The sequence below is a fragment of the Rhopilema esculentum genome, chromosome 16 (assembly GCF_057945365.1).
Source record: "Rhopilema esculentum isolate cy_ngs chromosome 16, ASM5794536v1, whole genome shotgun sequence".
Classification (NCBI taxonomy): domain Eukaryota; kingdom Metazoa; phylum Cnidaria; class Scyphozoa; order Rhizostomeae; family Rhizostomatidae; genus Rhopilema; species Rhopilema esculentum.
In genome coordinates, this window is record NC_142830.1 from 8,859,595 (window position 1) to 8,883,349 (window position 23,755).

Consider the following 23,755-nt stretch of genomic DNA (forward strand, 5'->3'; position numbering starts at 1 on the left):
TCAGTTAAATTTAATCAATTTCTTTATTAGTTATATACTGCATGGATAATTGCTTTGCTAGCCAAGCTTTTCACAGCATACAAGACCAAACAGCATACAAGATCAAAGAAGTACATTATGCCAAAGTTATACATAATAGTGACATAGCCTTCCCTTAGTGCTTGTGTACTAGATTAGGTAAAACTTAAAAGCAAGGCAGTGAATTATTGTTACTTGCGAAATAAAGCGTTCTAAAGATGAAAAGATAGCACAAGTAAGTCTGTAAACCAACAGAAATTTGACATTGATAATTTTATATCTATTACAAAGACATACTGATCTGAGAACTTCATCAAATTGGTTAAAACGATTTAAATACATACCGCAATCTTAACAAAAATATATCGAATTCTCTAACAATAAAAGAACGCTAAAAAGATTCTAACAGAAAATAAAACGAAAAACAAAGAAATTCATAGCAATCTTACAAAATATTTGAAATGAATGAAATCTTTCCAAAACTCTGAAAGTAAATAATAAACCAGGGTACGCGAGCCTTAACATGGTCAAGCGGGTCATTCTTTGCAAGTTTTAGTGCGCATTACGTTCAGCTAGTGTAAAACTGAAATTTGATTGATAAAAGAAAACGGGATCATAAATTGATTTGTATACTTTAGCTTGTAGGGAGGGAACAACGACACGCACTCAAAGGAAAATGGTATTCATGAAATACTTGCGAGATGTATTGGAGAGCCATTCGACCAGTGGTCAGTCGGCACCTCAGTTACCATTTCGTTCAAATTTAAGGCGATATATACTAAAAGTTTCGAAGACTGTAGTGACGATAGAAAATCTACCACATATCTTTAAATTAGCGTTCGTTTAATTGAATTAAAACCTGGTTTTGATACAGAAATTATTTTAAAATCTAGTGCCTTGGAAGATATCTCCGTATTCCAAACAACTTTTCTTGCTCAACATGTCAATTATGATCCATCTGAACTATGCGTATGTGTAAATGTATGAAAATCCGCATCTACTCTACAATTATCGTTTCTCTATTGTATGCTTAATTCTTCTGGATAATATATACGTCTTTTCTGTGGCTACATTGTGTTTTGTTCTGATTCTAATGTTTCTTGACGGATAGCTTCCCGTTTATCAACTCTGCTGTCACTGGCCTTCCATTGAAGCTTACACTGAAACTATAAAAACAAAGGCTCACGATTGTGGTTTACTCAAAAGAAAACAAATAAGGTGCTTGAAAATTTGACAAAAGGGATTCATTATCTCGATTAATTGTGAAATCCCATATAAACAATGACAAAAATGCACGTTTGAAACTGGTGTAGTATATATAGTTCAAATCATTTTGTTCCATTAAGACACAAAAGGCAGATATCATTTCATCATATCAATCAGTTACATAAACGGGTGTGCATATGCTACTACCTTTCTGCAATGTCAACCTTCAGTTCTCTTTTAAATTGCTTTTTGTAGGCAAGTGCTGTTTTGGCGACTAACTCAATCACATGATCGCATCGAAGCATAAAGTCCCCCTTCTTTAACGATTTCACATCTTGGCCCTAGAATATCAAAATATTCTCTAAATCAGAGATAAAAAAATCACAACAGATAATAAAAAAAGGGGGGGGGGGAGGAAATCTTTCATCGTCGAGCAGCTTAATCAAAAAGCCAGAAAAGGGATTTTTCGATCACGTAAGAAAATGTTTTAAATCATTTAAGAAGGTGAGCATTGCTCCTATTATTTGAAAAAAAATAACGAAAGTAGTAAGCTCAAGATGCAAGAAGTTTGAAATGGCGAATATGACAAGAAGCAACAAGAAATGTAAATTTAGAAATAGGTCACACTGCGATTAATTAAGGAAATCGAACTTTAAAAAGTATGTCGCGAATACTAACATAACGTGATAAATAAAACGTACCTGTTTGACGTGAATTATTACGAAGCCATCAGCAAGTGGAGTAGTCGTTACTTTCACAATATCTGTCAAGCCAACAGTGTAGACTGGCTGCAATGATTTCGGTTCCAAGATCAATAGCTCACAGCAGCTCAGTAATAATGTCTTTGGCACTTCCTAAAATAGTTGTTGATATAAAAATACGATTTCTGGCAATAGTGGATAACTGGCATTTTTAAAAGCTGTGTGCTTTTTTAGAAATTCGTGTTATTTAGCTTTACATTTTCAACTTATATGCAGAAGATCCAGCGCGCAAGTAGCATGAAAACATAACAAAAACTTCGATACAATGAAAGCCAAAGTCTTTTCTAAATAAATATGGAGCAGCGGACGATCGTTAGGACAAGGTCACATAGTTGATAAAATCAGTCATTAAAATTGATGGGAATGCGATGAAGTCAACAGCTCCATTCACAGATGTTGACCATTTAATAAAGAAAAATGAGTCAAAGACGTTACAAAATATCAAGAGATGCAAATGGTCCAGTCCAAGACGAAATTAGAGGACGTCGCGATAAAGTTCATAATTTTTAGGCCACAATGAAGAGTAGAGTGAGTAAAAAATGGAAAAACAACCAACCTTTCCATTTTTCCGGTGTGTTTTTAATATATTGTCGGTGAAAACGACCTTCAAGTCATTACTCAGCTTCGTTTTCTGCTTGGCCCAAGCAGCACTATCACTGATCTTTAGATGATCTCCTTCAAACGGAATGGGTACACTGCAAAATAAACACTCTTTCATCAAAGATTATCATTGATAGATGAGACTCGCTGAAGAACTGTCTGCTACTACGAACAGTGAATTAACAAATGTATTATTTACAACTACATGATATATTAAATGATGAAAACAAATTCTCTTTACCACTATTCGAAAACAATTCTTCATTATCAAACGCCAGAGATGACGCTCTTGCTGAAATGAGTTGAAAAAGGAAAATGTAACCCTGGCTAAATCTCTTTTGGTCATGAGTAGCCAGAGGTAGCACAGCAGTAAATGAGAATTGGAGCAAAAAGTAGCATGAAAAAAAGAGCCTTGAGATTTATGATGAAATTAATTATCTAATCATTATAATTATCTAAACATTTCAAACAACTTATCAAGCAGTCTTAAATGTCCATTGGTGGCCCTGATGTAGGTCTTGCCCAGATCAAAGGCAAAGTTTGGCAACTATAATACTGATTAGTTTCAATCATAACGAATCTCACTAGTGTAACGTCACCTGGGAGTTACTTTAACAAAGAAATAAACGGTTGACAAGTCTGAGTTTGGGAATAAGGTGAGTAGCGACGTTAAACAAGCGCGACATGAACTTTTTCAGGATTCTGTGTTCAATGTTGACATAGTTTGAGTCAACTTCGATATTGCCGGTTTCGGCATGTAAAACGCGGCTTACCTTTCAGCATAGGTCTCTTTCTTTCCGCCAAATATGTCTCTTGCTTGTGACTTTTCACTCAAGATTCTTTTCCTCTCAGGGTCAATTTTCTCTCGGTATTGATGGCACTAGACAAAGAAATAATGCTACTCAAGAACACCAACTCCAAGGGATAAGAAGAATTAACGTGGATGAGAAATCGAGAAGAGTTTTCTAAAGCTATGTCACCATTAAGTTTTGTCCCATGTTCTGATTGATCTATAGGCCTAATGCGCATGCATCAATCCCTGGCACAAAATATTTACAAGCTGAAAACAAGTTGTGCAATTGTCCATTACTTTTTAATTGTTCAACTGGTATTAATTTGCATAATTGCATATTTAATTCAGTTAATAAGATCATAGGCAGAGCCTTACCCTCCATGCATGGTGAACTTTGTACAGTAGATCAGAAGCATCAGTGAACATTTTCAAGCAGTTAGGCCAGCTAGTATCCAAAGGTGAGACTGATGGTTGGTTGTTGTAGATGTTTATCAAGAATTTCACTGCCTATAAAGTTAAAACAATGTTAATGTAAATAAGACACAAGATAGAAACAAATCAGAATTTTTTGAAAGCTACTTCAAAAAACGCATTAATCACACAAAAATAGAATCTAGTAGAGCATGTAGCCAGAAATTTAAAAATTTTAAAAACTTAAAAAAAGATCTTGCAATGAAGGATATGCAAAGGATGAAAGCTGATAAAAAATCATTCTTAGAATAACTTCTTGATCTTCAGCTAAGACTTCAATCTTTAATAAAATAAACAGAATGATCTACTGAGAAAATTGGTGGTAACATTAAAAAAATTGACTACACAGATGTTTGAGGATGTTAGACAAATAAAATTTAGATAAATGGCACGAACAATCATTTTTAAACCAGGAAATACGTGATTTTGGAAACTGATGACATCACAGCTATATGATGTACTTACCAGACACTTCCTTATATATTTAATTATCTTCGGACCTGCATGCTTCTTGAGAAACTTGGCATTGGCCTTTCGTGCCTATTTTCGGAAGATAGATAAAATAGTAAAACAGAGATAAAAAATAGCAATCTTAAGTTTATAACAAGCTGAAACTATGCGAATACCAATATTGGCAATATTAAACTGAAAATAATAATCTTTAATTTGCGCCTGAAAAAACATTTGTCAAGTTATTTTTTGCAAATACTTATTCATTATCATTATTGTAAGAGCAATCCATTATCAATATTATTTTCAGGGTTTTCTTAATGTGAATATGCCACAGCAAGCAAAATATAGCATCTTTCATTTTCAAATAAGCATTATTTTATTTGTATAACAGCAAGTACTGTAAAACGGTCCAATTAACATCCAAAAAAAAAGTAGTCTGGAATAAAATTTATAAGATTACTTTGTATCCTCTGAGAACAGCTTGAATAAAGATCACTGATGTCTTGAAGTGAATGTACTTCTTCCGCTCCTAATGTAAGACAATAATTGGATTTAACTTAAGAAAAATGGAAAACTTGAGAAACTTCATTCTCTACCAACTAAGAATATTTTTGATCAATAATGAAGTGCTACAAAATTTATTACAGTTTGATTGAGGGTGGCAGTTGACTGCTATAAATTCTAACGCCTTTGAATGCTATTAGCGTCACGTTCTGGGGCTATTACACAAGTATAAGACGAAAGAAATTCAAAATTTATGTCAAAAAAGGCTGTGTTAAAGCTTAAAATTTGAGCACCGCTGTCTATTTAATTGTTATTCTAAATTTAGAAATCTGCGCCAATTTAGAAGGTTTTACTGCGTGACTGTGTGTCAATAACAATGACAGAAATCCTTGACAGCTCTAAACCCTTTAAACAGCTTCCGTTCAAACTGCCTTACTCGGCGCCCGCCTTTTCATGTAAAAGTACCCTTTAAAGGTATCTTGCATTATAAAGTTGTTAAAATTAGGACAGCATGTACAATCAGATTTTACACAAACATACTGTGAAATTTCGTGTTTATATATGGCATTTCAAATATATTCAATCGTTAAAAAGTGAAATGAAGATTTATAGAGGAACTCTAAACAAAAATATCTTTCGAAAAATAGGAAAGTCTCTTTAATAGTTACAAAAATTTGCTGTATTCTTTCTTGAAAATTGCACTTACACGATGCATCTTGTAAAAGCTTGCGATTTTGATTTCACTTGCTTTCATCTTTTGAAACTAAAGGAAAACCCAATATTACTTAAATCGACGCCAAAAGAGAAAAATGTAGATTAAAAGACCAAAAATGGGATAAATATAAAGAAAAGATAAATCAAAGTCAAAAGTATATATAGAATCTTCTATAACGGCTGATTCTATGCAAATTGTAAATCTAACTTGTAGAAACTAATAGCAAATGAAACTTCAACATCAACAGAAGTTATGTTAGCTCAAATTATGTTAGCTTACCTTGTGCCTGGCAACCCAGCCTCTAACCGTCTTCTGTAGCAGAACAACAAGGTCGACGATCCTTCGCTTCCTCTGATCTTCAAGCAAAAACACCTAAGCCAAAATAGAGATAGATGGTGATAAAGTGATCGACAAAATCATGTAATAAAAATGCTTAGCATGTCAGTTCTTTAAAGGAATCCAAAATCCTTCTTGTGACGTCAAACATGCAAAAAAATACTTATCAGCCGTAAATCATCATATACTCACCGTGCGAGGGTCCCTGATGAACAATTTAGATTTCCCATACTCGCAGTCTGGCGATCTGATGTTGAACGCCTAGGGTTCAGATTTAGAAAAATAAAAGTAAAAGTTATATTCCAGCTAAATATTGTTTCACCAGATATTAAATGATAAAGTGCGATAGAGAAAGGTGAGGTAAGAAATCTTAACATGTTTAAACTGCTACAAAGCAGATAAGGAGACTTGCTCATATATATAAAAAATGCTGAAGCAAAGATATCAAGATCGGCATTGAATTTCTAACTAGGGATGTACCGGATATCCGGTAGGCCGGATAATCCGGCGCCGGATCGCTGATTTTTTGAAAATCCGGTTCCGGCCGGATTTGTTTTCGAAATCCGGCCAGTTGCCGGATTTTCCAGAACTTTAATCATAACTAAGAAAATTTGGAAAACCAAGTCAGACTCCCTTCATACAGTGATTAAAAATGGATTTTCCAGAACTAAACAATATCGACGATAAAACAAGCGCCTTGAAAACAGATTTGAAATGAAAGTGCTGTCATCACGAAACAGGATAACTGGATGATATAATTCACAAATTTGGTCCAGGGTTGCCAGATCGGCTTTTTAGGCCAAATTTTTCATTTTTGGTTTTTAGATTTAGATTGTCTGGAAAAATTGTTTTTTGCTTACTACTTAAATTTGACCTTGTTGGCCTTTTCAGCAGAACGTCTAAAATTAATAAGTAATTACTACATTCATGGAAAATTTAGTAGTTAACTACAAAGTGTTAACCAAATTTCAAATTTTATCACTTAACCTAAATATTATCTTGATATTAGCAAAGGGTTTTGGAAAAAAGTAAGATTCTTATCAAAGCTAAGAAATTATCTAACAGGCACAAGCGTAGAAATATAACAAGTGCCTGCTCAATGGATTCTTGAGAGAGTTTTTGATTTGGCCTTTTTATGAGCATTTTGGCTTAAATTGCTCACCAGTCTAGGCTTCGTTTGTAAATTCAATCTGGCAACCCTGAATAGGTCTCTTTGATCTTCTCGCTATACATTTTTTCGCAAAGTGGCTCAAAACATTTTATTACTGAAAATTCTATAAATGGTCAGATTATCCGGTAGAATCCGGCCGGATATTCCACGAAGAAATCCGGTAAATCCGGTTCCGGCCGGATTCTGAAAATCCTGATCCGGTACACCCCTATTTCTAACTGGTAGGTAGAAAATGCTAGCTCAGCTCTGAACTTGAAGGACGCATTTAGCAAGATAGTGACATTCTTCTTTGACGTTTCAAGGCACAACTAATGACTTAAAAAACAATAGCAAAAGAATATTACGTCAAGTATGTTCTTGACACCGTCTTTAGCCGGACCGTTTTTCCAATTAGGCCATGTTGCGTCTGACAACATTTTATACCTAAAAAGAAAAACCATTTATGAATAATTATTTTGTCAATTATAGACCTTACTGTCTAGGCTTGTTGACTTTATCAGACGAGAAAAACAATCGTTTCTCGGCACTAACCTTTCAAGAAACAGCTCGTATCTTTGCCTGAAGCAATATCCTGCTCTTCTCACCCTGATGTTTTCTAGAAGACTAAAACCACAAAAAATAATAGTAGATATGATTTAAAAGTTGCTTGAATGAAAATTATATCAATTGTCTCAGTTTTGGTAACAATGCCAAAGTTACTTACAAATTCAAAAAGAACTAAAAAGAACTCCACATACCCAAGATATCTGGATTCATGACGAACAATTTGTTCAGTAAATTGAACAGCTGATTTTGTGTCATTGGGCTGTTTAAAATGAGTTGAATACATCAAGATAAGAGACAAAGTACATGGTTTGAATAAAAAATAAATGAATCAAAAAATTGATAGTAATCATAATGGTGAGATTTTTAAGTGACGTTCGAGCTATAGTTTTGCTATTGATGTTAGCAAAGAACCTTCGAGTATTTTATTTTGAATACTAAAATTTAAATTAAGAAGAAATACTGCAAAAAAACAACAACTCCTTTAGGCGTAGCTGTTACTAAACTCTGTTGAGCAAAACAAATATTTTTCTTTGACTCAGAAAAAAATAAAGGAATTATTAAAGATAGATAATAAGAGGGCAAGCAGTAATTTGAACCTGGAATATTTACTATCATATTTCAGCTGACAACAGACAGGTTGAGAGGTGTTCCAGGCACTAATGACGTCAATATAGAAAACTACTTTCATAACAAAAGTAAAGAGAGTCGGCAATAAAATGTATATCAATACTTACTTTTATACATCTGATGTAGTGTGGTTGCTTTGAACTCATATTCTTTACCAGCTCTGCAACCGAGACCTGAAATTATGATAAAAATTAGAATTAGAGCCACAAATATACATTGGTCTACACTCATACTATATACTATAGCCACAAATATACTATAGTAAAAAATATCTTTAGAATTGGAAGTTATACCTTCATAGATTCCTTTCCTCTTTAGTCGCCATACCGAGTTTAGAATAAATATTTACATGGCAGTTTATATGAAAATGAAATTGAAGTACCTTCATCTGGGTTCCTACTGTAGGGGGTCTCTTCTTGTTTTTGTAGCTTGGGTTCCCTATAGAATAAATTTATTACAAAATTATATTTTCTTTAAATAACTTCAAGATAAAGAGGCCATTAAGGTTACACGTATCACGGGCTAAATTATTTACAACAAATACTTTTTGAAAAACTAAAGATATATTTCTAATAATATAAAGATAAAAGAATATAGAATTTCATAACTTTTTCATGATATAAGCAGGAAAATGATTTAAAGCAATGACCGAGAAAACGAAAACTTTACTACCGAAAAGAATGAAAAATGAAATGAATAAGGTTCCATCTCCTCTCTTCAGGAACTCTCCGATACTCCTAGATATGAAACTCATCTGCTGAGACAGCAATAGTAGTAAAAGAATATTTCAATACCTTCTGGAAACATATCTTTGAGAAGAAGATGACTGCAATTGTACATAGCTACAGACATGTCTCGATAGAGAGGGTCATTGTTTTTATCGATGAAGTTATTGACGTCATAAGTGACCTAAAGGAAAAAAGAGAAAAATCAAGTACGGTGTCGATTTTAACTTATTTAAAAGCAAACGATTTTGTCGAAATGAGCTATTCTGGAAAGTTTCATGCTTTAATCATTTAAGTGGACAATTGTGTTCGATAACAGCTGGACTATATGCATAGAACCTGATTCGTATTTACAGTCTGTTACGTCAATGCCTATGAGATGCAAACACATGATGATAGAGGAGAATTACAATGAAACATAAACACACAGACAAGTCTTGTTTAATCTTCAAGGTACTCTATTGAGAGGGAAGAAGAGTGTTTTTATATCACTGTCTGGTAAACTTAATCGTTAAGAAAAATATGCTATTTCAATGTCAGCTTAATGCTTCTTCTTAATCACATTAAACGATGATAACGAAAACGGAGTCTTGAAAATAATTAAACTTGGAATACAGATTGCCATAGCATAGCACAACAGAAAGGGTAACAACTGTGGCAGCAACAAAAGAAGCCAGAGCAGATTAAAATTTAATTGGTGCTTGAGATCTTGAGATAATTGGTGCGTTTCCATGGGATCTTTAAAACTTCGCTTGAATTCCATTGGTTATAAAACGTGTAGTTTACAAAGAAAAACTCACGCAACCCCATTCCCAATTGAGCAAGCGAGTTAAATTGGCCCAAGGTTGAGATTTTCTGGTGTCAAAGAAAATAAACCAGAAAATAACAAATGATTTTCAACCCTGTACGACTTTCCTCGTGCAGAGAGGCTCTAAATGAGGAATAATATTTTGCATTGAGTAACCCTAGCATACGATGAATGCAAAACGACTGGAATTCACTTACATCTCCTGCATAGTGTTTTAACTTGAAACAGTCATGGTCTATTGTGGTGTCAGATCGGCTTTTCACTCTGCTGTCAAAATGGGCGTGGTTGATGCATCGATTATTCAGCTTCTCCAAAAATGTTTTGTCAGTAACCTAAAAGAATCAAGCATTCATGTCTAGTAGAGTTGCTTTTGCAAAACAAGATTAACAGAAATAGACTCCCATCAACATTGGAATAACTTCTGAATATACCAAAACAGCGATAAGTAGCAACAAATTTATGAATAGCGATTTGCATAGGTAGATCACGCATATATAAAAGTGATTTAACATACCATTTAGTTTGGAAACATATAGTATATATTTGGGATGCAAAGATTAAAAGTATCCTAGCTGGCTCGTTTTATGAGAATGAAGCAACAACAATGGCAGTTAGTTCTAGCAAATGTTTAAAACAAAAGCTAACTAAAGATCAACAGCCTTGCAAATCCCCAGGCTATTCTACTTCTTTTGGCATCATTTGAATCAATTTCGTGCACTTTGAATATATTTTTAAGTTTTACCAAATGGCGATTGAGCTGAAAAGGCTCCTTGTGAAAAGACCCATTAAATGTGTATCTTCGAACGAGAGAGTGTCGGCACTTGCTTAAGGCTTTACTTACATCTCCAGGTCTTAGACATTCCTCATCGAGTAGCGCGAGAATTCCAGTGTTTTGCTAAAAAAAAGTATCATTGAATTTATCGTCATTGATGTACTGTGTAAAAAATACCTTCAAGGCAACTATGGACTTTAAAGGTAACGATGTAAGATTTATCAAAGACATATATTAATTAACAGTGTCTTATACCATTGTAACTAAATGTTGGCATTGGATTTATCGTATTTCATGATAAAGGATTTATTTTAAGATGTTATAATGTCCAGTTTTGTATAATAGATGATTTGAATAATTAATAAAAATCAAGAAACATGGTACTTATAAAATCTTACGTAAAAGAAGGTCTAAGATGAATTCAGTTCTATACATTTAAAGGTTAACACGAATGTGACATAATGAATCAACTTTTTCTAAATATTCATACCTTTTCAATGAGGTCACAAATGATGGCATTATTGAAGTAGTCGATATGAATCCACTCGACTCCCTAAAAGATCAAACAGGGCTTCATACACAACAAGGTCTCGTGATTCTCAGCAGTGTGTCCTAGGCCTCACAAGCACCGCACCTGTGCCTGTGCCAATTATTATCCACTGATTATTCGAAGGAAATAGCGGTACTTAATGGTGTTGAAACTACCCGAAATCCTCCACCAAAAAGCTTTCATGAATTATTGAAAGGAGAAATATCACAATGCCTCTACACTGCTTAGCAAATTCAGTGACAAACTATGCCCCTAAATAAACAAAGATGAGGTTCTACATACTTCTCTCACGTATTCCTCTTGCTCTGATTTCAGTGTAAGTTCGATAAAAAGTTGCTGCAGCTTCTCGTTACAGTAATTGATGATGAACTGTTCGAATGCATTTGACTGAAAATTTAAGTGTTGAATGCATGAATATCAATTCAAAAAATGTCCACGTTTAATGAATACTATAGACAATTCCATTATCACTATAAGAGCAATAGCATAAATACATATATATTTGAACCTGTTTTGTTTATCTATTAATGCACAAACTGGATATTTTAGGCAAGATTTTTCAGCTGTTGTTGGATTAGGAAGTTGGAAGGCTTGAAGGAATTGTATGATTTCAATGAAGCTTTCCCATTCTACTTTCCAAGACGCCCAAATTTCAAAATACAGTTAAAAGTAGCGAAGACCAAGCAAAAAACGCAATAGACTGAAACCTTGAAGACTTCAAATCCATAGATATCCAAAACACCAATCACTTTCTTGTCAAATGCTCTTTTGGGTGCCTGAAATATGATGGAGACAGCTTCTGTTGAGTATCTTTTTCAGAGGCATGACATATCAGCCAAAATCATTACATAACAAGACCACGAAACCAATTTACTGATTTACACAACCACACAGAACAAGTCAACAAAACCACCACTGTATTCTAACGATTACATGGTGCATGCATTAGATTTTGAAACATTTTTCTCAATAGTAACATAACATTTCTTACGAGATATTCTAAACAGAAACGGTACAACTTTTACCTGCACACTGTTGTTTATCTTTGCAACAATCCAGTCGAAAAGGCGATTGTAAATTGCTTTGCATAAAGCATCACGTCCATAGTTGGCCTGCACATTAATAATGAAAACGAAAAAACTTCAGCTTCTTTATACATAACAAGTGTAGAATTTAAAGGGAACATTATAAATCAATGCTTGCTAACAAATGCAACTTAAAAAGCAAAAGCAATCGTTAAATTGTTGAGGATTATAAACCTTGTGGATCAAGCTTTTTAAAATAAACGCAAAGAAAAGTAAACGAAAGGAAAAACTTACATTTGCAGGACTAAGTCTTGTTACAACTTTTTCTTTGCCTGACTCCACAGAACGAGTGCACAAAGTATCCATGAGAAGTTTTGGTGCACAACCAAATAAATTGGCAGCTTGTTCAGCATCTTATAAGGAAAATCAACATGTTTAAATGATCCCAGGAAAAACTGGTAAAATAAAAAGATAGGATCATCGACGTAAATCTTCAATTCAAGCAACATTTTTCAAGCATTAGATGAGCAAGCTTGCTTACTCTTTAAAACAGTGTCAGGTTAAAAATTGGTATGAATGATGGGTAGGGGGAATGAGGAACTGTTCACTCTGAAATTTCTCAAAACTATTTTATAAAAGAACTGGCAAGGATGGAAAAATGAATTGGATTGTAGTTTAACGATAAGGATGTTCCAATCTTCAACTGACATTGCACAAAGTTTTTTAAGTGTCACTTGGAATGGATGGTATATCGAGAAGTTTATGAAAATTAATTTTCATTATCATCTCTAATATTCCATAAATATCAGGCTTTTTCTGAATGAAAACTAGGTGTTCCTTACCATTCTCGTTGAGAACATCGACAGTATCAACCCCATCAACAAAAACATCTCTGAACAAGACATTGCCAAGATGGAGAATTCCACCGAGAAGCGTGTATAATCCTGCTATTTCGTCAGTCGAGAACCCAATCAATTTCATTGCGCTCTTAAAAAATAACCAGACACTTTTGCTAGCATCAATATAGAAAACGCAAATTTTCAAACAATTAAATGCCTAAAACAAAGATTTTCAAAATTTGAAAGACATTTATAGCAAAAAAAATTGCAAAGAATTCAAACACAGAATGAAGTCATGTTCTCGTTACCTAAAACCATACGATGATGGGTGAAGATAATCATTGGCATGAAAAACAAACAAAATTTTCAGCAAAGCAAATGTTTTAAGAAACTTGCTATTTTTGTATGTATATTATTTTGCCATAAAAATCAAATCAATCAAATCAAGTAAATCAAAACCAATAACAACAAAAATGCATACTTCCACTATTTTGAAATTTTCCGCATCGTTAATTGACGGAACACTTGTGCAATTACTTTGGTTTAGATACGAATAATCATCAAACTTTCGCTTCAGGCCTAGTGTTTCTGCAAATATAAAAAGTCGTGATTTAAGCATCAATGAAAAAAATTTCTATATAAGTGGCCTGAAGACCATACATCAATTTGCCAATTTAGAGAAACGTTTTGCAAATGCTAAGAAAAGGGCTGAAACAAGTTAGTGAACGGATAATTGTAAATGTACTTCTGGGGTCTGATTATGAAACAATATTGACCCTACAATAACCGAGCTTTAATCTTATGGATTCGTACTCAACTTTTTTGTTGATAGAATTGCTCACGATACATTAAACTAAAATTTTCTGTCTAAACTGGGACCGGAAAAAATACTTAGCTGGAAATATAATTAAAAATGTCGAAGAATCTGCTAGAGTTTTTCATATGCACTTACCCATTACGATATCAGGTGCACCAAGTAGCAATTCGTAGAATATGTGGAAATTTCTTTCTCCTTGCGTCTGATGAACAACACGTGACTAAACAAAATAAGATTAATTTTTTAAGTGGAATATCACAAGAAAGAGTTTGAAACTGTGAAGAAAGGGAGGAATAAAAGATAGACACGTGAAAGAAGGACTTTGTGAAAACTCGACTAAGAAACAAGTTCACTATAGAAATACGGCTTTTAAACGTTTTTAGGATAATATCCTTACACTCTACGAGATTGTTTTCCAACAAAAAGAAAACAAAACTATTTTAAAGAAAATATTTACCTTTTCAAGAAGGTCTGAAATGCAAAAGAAATATGTATTTAGTGGGCGCATGTTCATTCACTGGTACACTGCAGTCAGATCGGGCAAGAGAAGAGGATGGCATAATAGTTCTGGCAATGTGCTTTGCAAATAAGCAAATGAGTATACAACAATTATACCTAGAGCACAAATGCTTTGTATTTGTATAAAGTGGGCTAGGGAACACTGTTATAATTTAGATGCAAAAGGGGGGAACGGGTTAGACACATATGCTTGATATTATGACATTTCCAGTGTATGCTTGAATTTCTTTTTACAGTACTTCATGTATTGTTTAGTGCTGTATTGCACTTTATTGTATTGCGTACTTAATTGCTCCTTTGGTATTGTATAAACAAAACAGAACAAGGATAACAGTTTTCTTAGCAGTTTCACTCTCTAGTATCTTATTGCATCATAACTATAATAATATGATTTCTTTGAAATTAAGAAACAACTTACAGTTTGATATAAATCCACCAATGGGGTCTCCTTTGTAATCAAACTCCAAGTCCATATATTTCCCCTTGAAAAACAATGCTTTGTCAAACAAACAATCGCAAATGATACATCTACTTGCGCGTTGTAAAAAAATCAACGCTTGAAAAATTTCTTCTAAAGATCATCAAAAAATGCCTGCCAAAAGTCTTGGAACACTGACGTCAGTTTTCAAGGTCAATTTAGTATCCCCCTCCCCCAGGGAACAATGTTGGTTTACAATAGAACGGCGTAAAAGATTTGGAAGTTTCTGCTGTTTCGTTTTTTGCAGGATATTTGCAGGACCCCATTTACGTCTATTGGGGCCCTGGGCCCAAAAGTGATTGGGGCCCCTTAAAATATTCTAAAAAATTTGTGTCACGTGCACAGTACTTGGCTGAGCATAATCAAACATAATCAACCAACTCTAAGACATGAATAAACTTGTGTCCATTTCGCACTTCAATATATTCCCAATAAAACTACCCAACTGCTGAAAACGTAGTCATTGCATTGCATTGGTTAAGTGCAGTCATTGCATTGGGAGAAGCTCCAGCCAGGACAAGCAAGATTTTCAAAAGCCCTAGAGTAAACACAAAATATGAGGCCCCCTGCGAGCGGAGCGAGCTGAAAATTCTTGTGACCTCTGAAAATTCTTGGGAATTCTTACTTTATGAGGCTCCATTCAAACACAAAATTGAAATCAAGAACACTTTAAAGGCTTTAAAAATTTTGCACGGGGCCCCCTAAATCGAATAATTGTTCTAGGGGGGAAGGGACTGGAAGTAGTGCTTTTTGCTGGGTGTGCCAAGTATTTCGGGCAGGCATTGTAGATCATTTACAGAGCTGTAACAGACACGCCCCCTCCTCTTTTCGTTTCAAATACTCATATCATTCAGAAAACCTTTACCGTGAATAATAAAAAAGCATTCACCACTCGTTGTCTTGAGAGTGAATTAAAGTTACATAAGAATTGCCTCAGGGTTTTCTTGAGACCTTTTTAACCAAATCCAATTATTCACTAAATAGCTCTGACTCGTAGTGGTAGCTTCAATAATCAGTTAACACCATAAATATAAAAATACTTTAAAAAGCTGGTGACACCAAACTTACAAAACGAGATGAGTTGTCATTTCTGATGGTTTTTGCATTCCCAAAGGCTACAAATAAATGTAATGCAATAATTTTATATTTTTACATTGACTATATGAAACATATGGTCCTTAACTTGCATATTTTTAAAAAATCCTGGCCATTAGAGGCTGGTCAAAAAACAGACTTTGTACACCTTTTTAAAAAAATAAAGGAGTCCGATATATGATTTTTCACATTGATTTTTCAACGGCTGTAAATATCGTTCTTGAAAATGTTATCAATTTTACTTCTTTGCTAAAACACTGTTCATTTTCAGATGTCTTTTCAAATAAATCGTGGTATATCATAATTTGAAAAACGGGTACTGAACGAAATAATGACAGAAAGTATCTAGAAAGGAAAGATAACAAATAATTCAAAACGTTGCGTAGTTTTCTTACCCTCGAGAACTGGGTTCGACTGCAGTAGTTGTTCTTTCAATCGGTTGACGTCTTCTCCTTTGCCAGACACTGCTGCGACGTACCTCATCACGATCTTGGATGCCTCTACCGTGCAAGGAAAAATACATAACCCATAATCAGTTTAAACCCTACCATTAGAAAAATAGAAGATGATATCTAAAACGCTTCAAAAACCACGTTTCACTGTATCTGAATTATCAAAGCTTTGCTCCGATGAAGCACATTGACACTAAGATACTTAGGCCAATGCAAGATGTAATTTTTTTCTCCATGGAGTCTTGAAATTGACAAAAATTTTGTCAACAGTTTTTTGTACATCCTGAAACAAAAACGCTAATTTAGAAAATCAACAGCTTCTCGTATGATTTACAGAAATCGCAGCCCTCTCTCAAAAACAAACTACCATTCTTGCCAAAATTGTTGGGCCACCTACTTAAAATCTCTACAGTTTTTAAGAGTTGTTTCCCCTTTTCCGATTATAATGTTGTCTAATATCAATATTACACGTTTTTCATTGACAATCTAACCAGGATTTGAAGCATTTACACTAATAATCAACATTATATAGAATTTAGCAACAGCGTTGACGACATGGAGAGGCAGTTGAATCCTGAAATTATCAACTTTTGAACGTGAATATTGTCGTCCTTCAACTATTTTTGACAAAGATTGTGTAGCTCAGAAGCATTGAAAATAAAAACGATATGTCGCGAAAGGACGTTGATAACAAGGTTTTTGGCAATAATCTTTCAGAGATAGCAGGAAGGAACTTTCGCGTCCTTTCTTTGGAACACAGGGATACTAAAAGTTTAATAAATAACGGAGAATAAAGACAATGAATAGAACAATTATTCATAATACCAAGACAGCCACCGGTTGCATATTCTAGACAGCTAGTCTAGCTCGATAAAAACTATCTCAAAATCTAAGAAACATCTGTTTCCTTGCATATGCATATGGCAAAATCAAACCTTCGTATATTATATGAGCAGGGAGTTCTTGAAAATGATTGGTTGCGTTGAAAGCACCTTATATCTAAATTACTTAAACTTAATTTCGAAGTTTTATCGAGTTGATGATAACACACCTGTTTTTCCCGATCCACTTTCGCCTGAGATGATAATACACTGGTCAACATTGTAATCTCGCATGGATCGATATGCATCATCTGCCAGTGAAAATCTGCGACAGATTCGACAAACAAATATAAATTTAGGCTTGCAAGACGTAAATAGAGACCACATCAAGATATGATGTCTGTAAAGAAAGCTATAGATCTGTGTGCAATATTCTTTGATATTTATATAAAATATGTAAGCATTGGCTTCTGGTTTTATTGAAAATTTGTTTGTTTTTATGGGTAAGAATACTGAGATATAATGTGAATGGAAGTTTAGATTCAGAGATGAGGTAATCTGGAGACTAACTCGCATGGAATTCAATACATTATCTGACTATTAAAAATCAACAAATTGAGCATTATCCAGCCGGTCAATTCACTATTATTTCACTTTGACTGCAATGTAAACCTCAAAGCAACCAAAAAAGTAGGAACTTCATAAAAATTAAAGTTTTATCAGATCATCCAATTTTGCTTTAATAAAACATAATTAAAGGTGTTTTATGCCATATTTAATTGAAATTAGAGTGTCAGAAACGTGGCTCAACTTTGAAAGGTAAATTCGCTGATGTAACAGTTAAAAATTTAAATTGACTTGATATGACAGGTGACTCATAGTTGAAATATTAACCAGAAGACTCAAGAAGACTTTTCTTATTTTTTCCCAACATCTTGCAACAAAGTTTTGACAAGGTGAATTTCCATGGAAGGCACTTTAAAAATGTTGTGTCACACAGAGATAGATCAAGCATGATATTCCGTAGGAAAAAATATCCAGTTTGGAAATGCACAATAATAGCTTCTTTGCTCAGCAAGAAGAATCACTAAAAATTCTTGTATATACTTGTGACAAAAGAAAACAAAGATTTTCTACTCTCATAACATAGAAAAATAAACAAATAAATATTATGTAAACAATAAATAGGAAGAAGATAATTAAGCAATAGATAACAATGCATGAATCCATATAAAAATTATGCAACATTTTTTTGTTGTGGCTATTTTTGGTTTTTTTCACACCATCATTTAGAACATTAGAACCTTCCCAGTGTCAACTATGAAAGGGGTTGGAGGCATTTATACCAATAAAAAGTGATGTTATCAACTTATCTGAAAATTTTTGGATTGAATGCTACTCCTTTCAATTGAAAAAAAACATTTCCGTTGCCAGCATACAAATATACAAATATTCAGAAAAATGATAGCTATATTGTAAAACTGAGCATGCAATTTTCACACTTCATAAAACAAATAAAAACCATGGCAGTAATACAATACACCTTAAGGTTTGATGCCCAATATTATAAATGACAAAATGTGGCTAACTCATCCGGTTTGATGCCCAACATTATAATTGACAAATTTGGCTAACTCATCCGGATTGTATTGACCTTCTTAATAAGCTTAAGAACATGGATTTGATTTAAAATCCAGAATTCATTTTTTTATTAGTGAGTTGAGATGGAAAAGAGGCTTTTGACTGTAAATAACTAGATTTCTGGCCACAAAGCTAAAACAGGTTTGAAGGATTGTTTGTGGTTCCATAATTGCTAGGTGGAACTTTGAATCATAAATTCTACAAATAAAAATGAAATAAATAAGTGACTTACACATGTGGTGGCATTTCATACATGTTCCTTGATCTGTAGTCCTCAATGTATTTTGTTCCATATATAGGAATACCCTTGTATGGGTTGATTGAAACCACCACATCTCCAATATAAGTCTAAAAATGATCAATCCATTTACATAAGTATTACTTTAGGCAAAATATACCCTGTTAGAAAGTGACATTGATTAATTTTCAAACTTATGTTGTCGTAGGATAAGGATGATTGTGTTTATTCTTATAAATAAATTGTTGAGCAATACTTTTATAATAGACAAGGACTTTTGGATCAAAAAAGACACATTAAATATAAACTTTAGATAGAAAGTTTTAGAAAAAAATAGGATATCTGGTTATTCAGCTGCATTGTCAAATCCATTGCAAATACATAAGACATAAAATGACTTACATATATCTTATTTTCTTTAAATCGTTTCTTTAGGTTCTCAACCAATGCATCTTCAGTAAGAGGATCTAAGAGAACCATGTCTGAAACACCAACTTGGTTGTCCATTTTAGTTTCAGCAGTTCAGTTTCAAAAGGCAGGCTAAAATAACAATTTGCAATGTGACATTGCCTATTGATATACAATAAAGGGTGGAGTGGGGCATAATGGGTCAAAATTTGGATAATTTCTTCTTGAAAAATAAAAAAGTTTTGCCTCATTGAATAAAGTATTTGTAATGTTAATGATGTAAAATGTTATTAAATAGGGACTTTGCATGGCCAATATGCAAAAGCGTGCGGGTGGAAAATTTGAGTGTGCTGGCAATATATTGTGGGTGCACTTAGTTCCCAATCTGGCAAATAATTTACTTTCTTTTAGTTCATTAAAGAAAAAAAGCTGAATTTTAAGTTCAGAATGTTTACAGTTAATGTATAGGTACTTGGAATTCCCTCAGTTCGGAGCATAATGGGTCAGGCAATACTACTGCAATACTAAAGATAGATTTGGGGCTTGTGAAGTGTAAACAGCAAATCAACTTTTCTGAAAGTTAGTATAAAGGAAAAATTATCAAGCAGTAATACTGAAATAAGGTAAATTCTATGTTAATCCTATCTATATTAACCACAAAAAATAAATTATATTTGAAGAGGGTTTCATATTGAAATATTCTTGTCTTTGATCTTGAGCATTATCTAACATTGACTTTTAATAGTTTGTTTGTTTTTTAATGTTTTCCCAGTATATTTATTAATATTTAAGCAATCAAATTACACACAGAAAAGACACTCTTAATTCTTTTAACTTTCCTTATAGATTCGAGATTTTAGACCAAATGTACAAGATAATATTGTAACAATTTTACTTACTGATGTATAATCTGTAATATTGTCTTATCTTCTTGCAGTCTTGCAGTTTATTGTTTAACTTTTGTAATAAATTACATGCAGTGAAATTTACCATTTTACCAGTTCAAGAGCGAAAGAACAAAAGGGAGATTTAATGGTCTACTCATTTTTAGCTACTTTTCCGCTAATTTAAAAATTTATTGTCCAACCTATTGAATATTTAAAAGAGATTAATTAATACCGTCGACGCTTGGAGCAGAAATCCTACAAATTTAATAAATTTAAAAATGCTAAAACTACGTCAGTCTTTTGAAAAATTTCGTTCAATTTTTTGTCCTTGAAGCACCAACTATCCTACAGTCAAACAAGCCTAATAATGTGAAAGCCGAAGGTAATTAAATCGGGTGTTATGTCTTTTATCAAATTTAGCCAAAAAGTAACAACAAAACATTGTCGTTTCTATACTTAACAGAAGGATGTAATTCAAAACAAGTTATATCAAGCAATTCAATAATAAAAGCTTACATTCAATGCAAAATACACTACAGCCTACCTTCAACAACCGGCGACCGGAAATTCGCTCGAAACTGTTTACGTTCTGTCTGAGTGTGTTTTGAAACTTCTCTTCATTTCACTATCGCTAATGGGGATGCCTAATATATCATCTAGGTATTTGTATTCGTTGAATTTAAGAAAAATTTGGGTCCGCGGTCCCTTGAAAAGCCTTATTAAATTAAAACCTTTGAACTTTCGACCAAAATTAATATACACCCACCTTTCCGTATATGGTACTTCCTGGACACTCCTTAAAAGTAAATTTTTCCTTCGGTGTTTCAAAATCGAGTTTTAATTCAATGTTGGCAGCTTTGTCTTCATCGGTCTGTGACAAGGTAACGAGTAGATTGTAAAGTTTGATGTACTTAGCCAAAACACATACTTTGGACGAAAGAGACTCTTCAAGAATCATCCGGAAATGTCAGGCACATGATCAGTCGGATGTACATCAAATAAAATGATAATAAACAAAGCCGATTTCGCGCACATGCACTGATTTGAAAAACAGAGGTTGTAGCGGGTTGGCCATTTTCAAATGACAACGAGGCTTTAAACTGTCCTGTCGTTATGACAACGTGATCGTCATCCGGCGTTCTTTATTCGGATGGCGTCATTGAAACTTTCTGTGGATGCCCCAAGTTAGCTATAGATCAATTTGCAAACAATTGAATGCAAGATAAAAGTCTTAAAAAAGACATGTATTCCAAATACTCAGCATCTATTCCATCTTGTAAGCAAACACTTATAAACAGGGGCGGACTGGCTCCAATTTTAGGGCCCGGGCAAATTCGTCGAGAAAGGGCCCGAAAAATTAAAAATAAGTTTCAGGTATCCCAAAAGTTGTTTGTTGTATCATTTTCTTAAACTAGCTTAAAACGTTATTAGAATATTGCTATTAATTCTAATTAGTAACCACCAGAGATGTAGGCGTAAGTGTAAAAGATTTACAAGGGGGATCTATGTACAATCCTTAGCCCAGGTCAGCATCATTTTCGCTGGAAATTTAATTGTGACGTAGGTTAAGAGAGGAAAGAGAATCATGACATTGCGGGGAAAAAAAATTTGTTTTCTAGCTGGGCCTTTAAAACTTTTAAAGGGGGGCCTCAGTGATAAAAAACGGCGAATGGCATTTAGAGGCTCTGGTACACAATGTAGAACTTAATAAAATATCTAAGTTGTTCAAGAAATATCTCAGTTATTCAAGAAAATCTTGATATGTAATTTCCAGTCAAAACATAATAGAGATTGTTGTTTTGTAGATCATTGGTTGAGCAGCCAGGTTAATTAATTTGTTTAGCAGCCGCCAAGATGTGAACATCAGTACAGTAAATCCCCGCATATAAGAACCTACAAAAATAAGAACCTAGAGGCTGTTTTTCCTAATTTATGTACCTTGTAATTAAGAACCTGTTTCAGTGTGATACAATATGATAGGTTCTTATTCCAAGAGCAAAAAATATAGTTTTCAATGGTCCTTATTTACTCCCAGATTTTTATAGATGAGGTAAAATCACAATCGATATAAAAATTTTCAGTTGTGCATTTTAAACATTTTTTACACTTTAACGAAAGAGAACTTTAAAATTACTTTGACTTTTGCCTCAAAAAAGGAGGTTCTTATATGCGGGGATTTACTGTAGCATAGGCAGGGATGGAGAAACGTTAATGAAGTAGGGGAGTGGGTAAAATGTTTAGATTGTTCAGGGCTTAAATGAAGGCCACCACCATGGTTAGGAATTCTGGCCGAATTCAAGAAAAATTTTCGAAATATGACATTACAAGGATGGCAAGAAAATGCATGTCCAATGTCCAAGGCGACCTAATTTCTTCCTAAAGTTTGGGGTTTAGGGAAGGGTCAAAGTTTATTGAAAAACTCTGAACGTTGATCCTGGAGGTACTGGAAGCCACTGTAAGCAGGGAAAGGGGGCAAAGTGCCTCAGGGCCTTGAGGTTGAGGGGGCCTAAAGTACACTTACGTTCAAAAAGTATTGGGACGAATTCGATAAACGAATTATGGCGTTCCGTTGGATTCGGTTTTGCAACGGAAACTTTTTCAGATTTGGGCAGTCTTTCTACAAATAATCTAGGCCTACGTTTCCCCAAAATGGAATAAAAAGTTAGGAAAATGCTTCAACTTATGAAGCATAACCAAGAAAACAAAGGATTCTTTCGATTTTCCTGATTATAACAACAAAATATGCAGAAGGGTTGTATGGCCTAACAATGGCAAAGTCACATGACCTTCCAAACATTTTAGAGCTGTCCAAACAAATACAACTTTTTAATTTCACGTTTGCATAACAAAAAAAATTATCAAAGAAATTATAAAATCAAACTTTTAAGCTTCAAAAAAAGTTTACTTCATCGACGAAAATGCTACAATTTTATTAAATTATTGCATTTATTCAAGCTACTTTTAAAATTGCGTAACATTCAAGGAGAAGCCATTGAACTCATCGTCGATGATTAATTTTAACTTTGAGAGAGCATTTGTTTTTCTTATAACGCTGGAAAATTTGTATTTTTCATAACTTTATAGCCATGTTTTTGCTTATGTTCCATTATTTAGCTTCTTTTTACATGACAACATGATGTCTGGTAAGGATTGAAACCTATTACTTCGCAGTTCCCTCAGTAAAGAACTGTCGTCCCTCGGCGTCGTAAACTTCTTCGGTCTGCCAACCCTTGGTAAATTTTTTACTGTTCTTGTACCGAAAAACTTTCTACACACCAGAAAAGCTGCACTCAATGAGCAGCTGACAATTGATGCAATATCGTGAAATCCATTTGCTTTATTTCAGTAGAAAGCAATTTGTATACGCTTCTCTTTACTCAGTTCTTGAGTTTTCAGAGCTTCCATGTTTTCGTCTCGAGACCTATAGAAATTTTATGGTCGATGATTTTTTAATTTTTTGGCGTACATAAAAGGCTTCA

The 23,755-nt window shown here is 33.8% G+C and overlaps 1 protein-coding gene across 2 annotated transcripts; it reads right to left on the reverse strand.

The window, feature by feature from the left end:
* Positions 1 to 254: 254 nt before the first annotated feature.
* On the reverse strand, positions 255 to 21,326 carry LOC135682229 (unconventional myosin-Ia). 2 transcript variants are annotated; one of them, XM_065197021.2, is made up of 35 exons: positions 21,043 to 21,326; positions 19,384 to 19,521; positions 18,976 to 19,091; positions 17,333 to 17,427; positions 16,225 to 16,329; positions 15,803 to 15,849; positions 14,675 to 14,738; positions 14,195 to 14,208; positions 13,873 to 13,957; positions 13,402 to 13,508; positions 12,924 to 13,068; positions 12,376 to 12,494; positions 12,082 to 12,168; positions 11,764 to 11,832; positions 11,339 to 11,443; positions 10,997 to 11,059; positions 10,576 to 10,629; positions 9,932 to 10,066; positions 8,996 to 9,110; positions 8,584 to 8,639; positions 8,309 to 8,374; positions 7,766 to 7,833; positions 7,560 to 7,631; positions 7,373 to 7,451; positions 6,050 to 6,118; positions 5,801 to 5,893; positions 5,513 to 5,569; positions 4,763 to 4,831; positions 4,315 to 4,389; positions 3,754 to 3,885; positions 3,359 to 3,465; positions 2,542 to 2,680; positions 1,926 to 2,078; positions 1,432 to 1,565; positions 255 to 1,184 (listed from the first exon to the last, which is right to left on the reverse strand). In XM_065197021.2, the coding sequence occupies exons 2-35, from the start codon at positions 19,486 to 19,488 to the stop codon at positions 1,109 to 1,111; spliced, it is 3,075 nt and encodes a 1,024-aa protein (XP_065053093.2). In that variant the 5' UTR covers positions 19,489 to 19,521; positions 21,043 to 21,326; the 3' UTR covers positions 255 to 1,108. The 2 variants fall into 2 exon arrangements, with proteins under 2 accessions (XP_065053093.2, XP_065053094.2); XM_065197022.2 differs by lacking the exon at positions 21,043 to 21,326 and adding an exon at positions 20,821 to 21,002.
* Between the last annotated feature and the right edge of the window lie 2,429 nt (positions 21,327 to 23,755).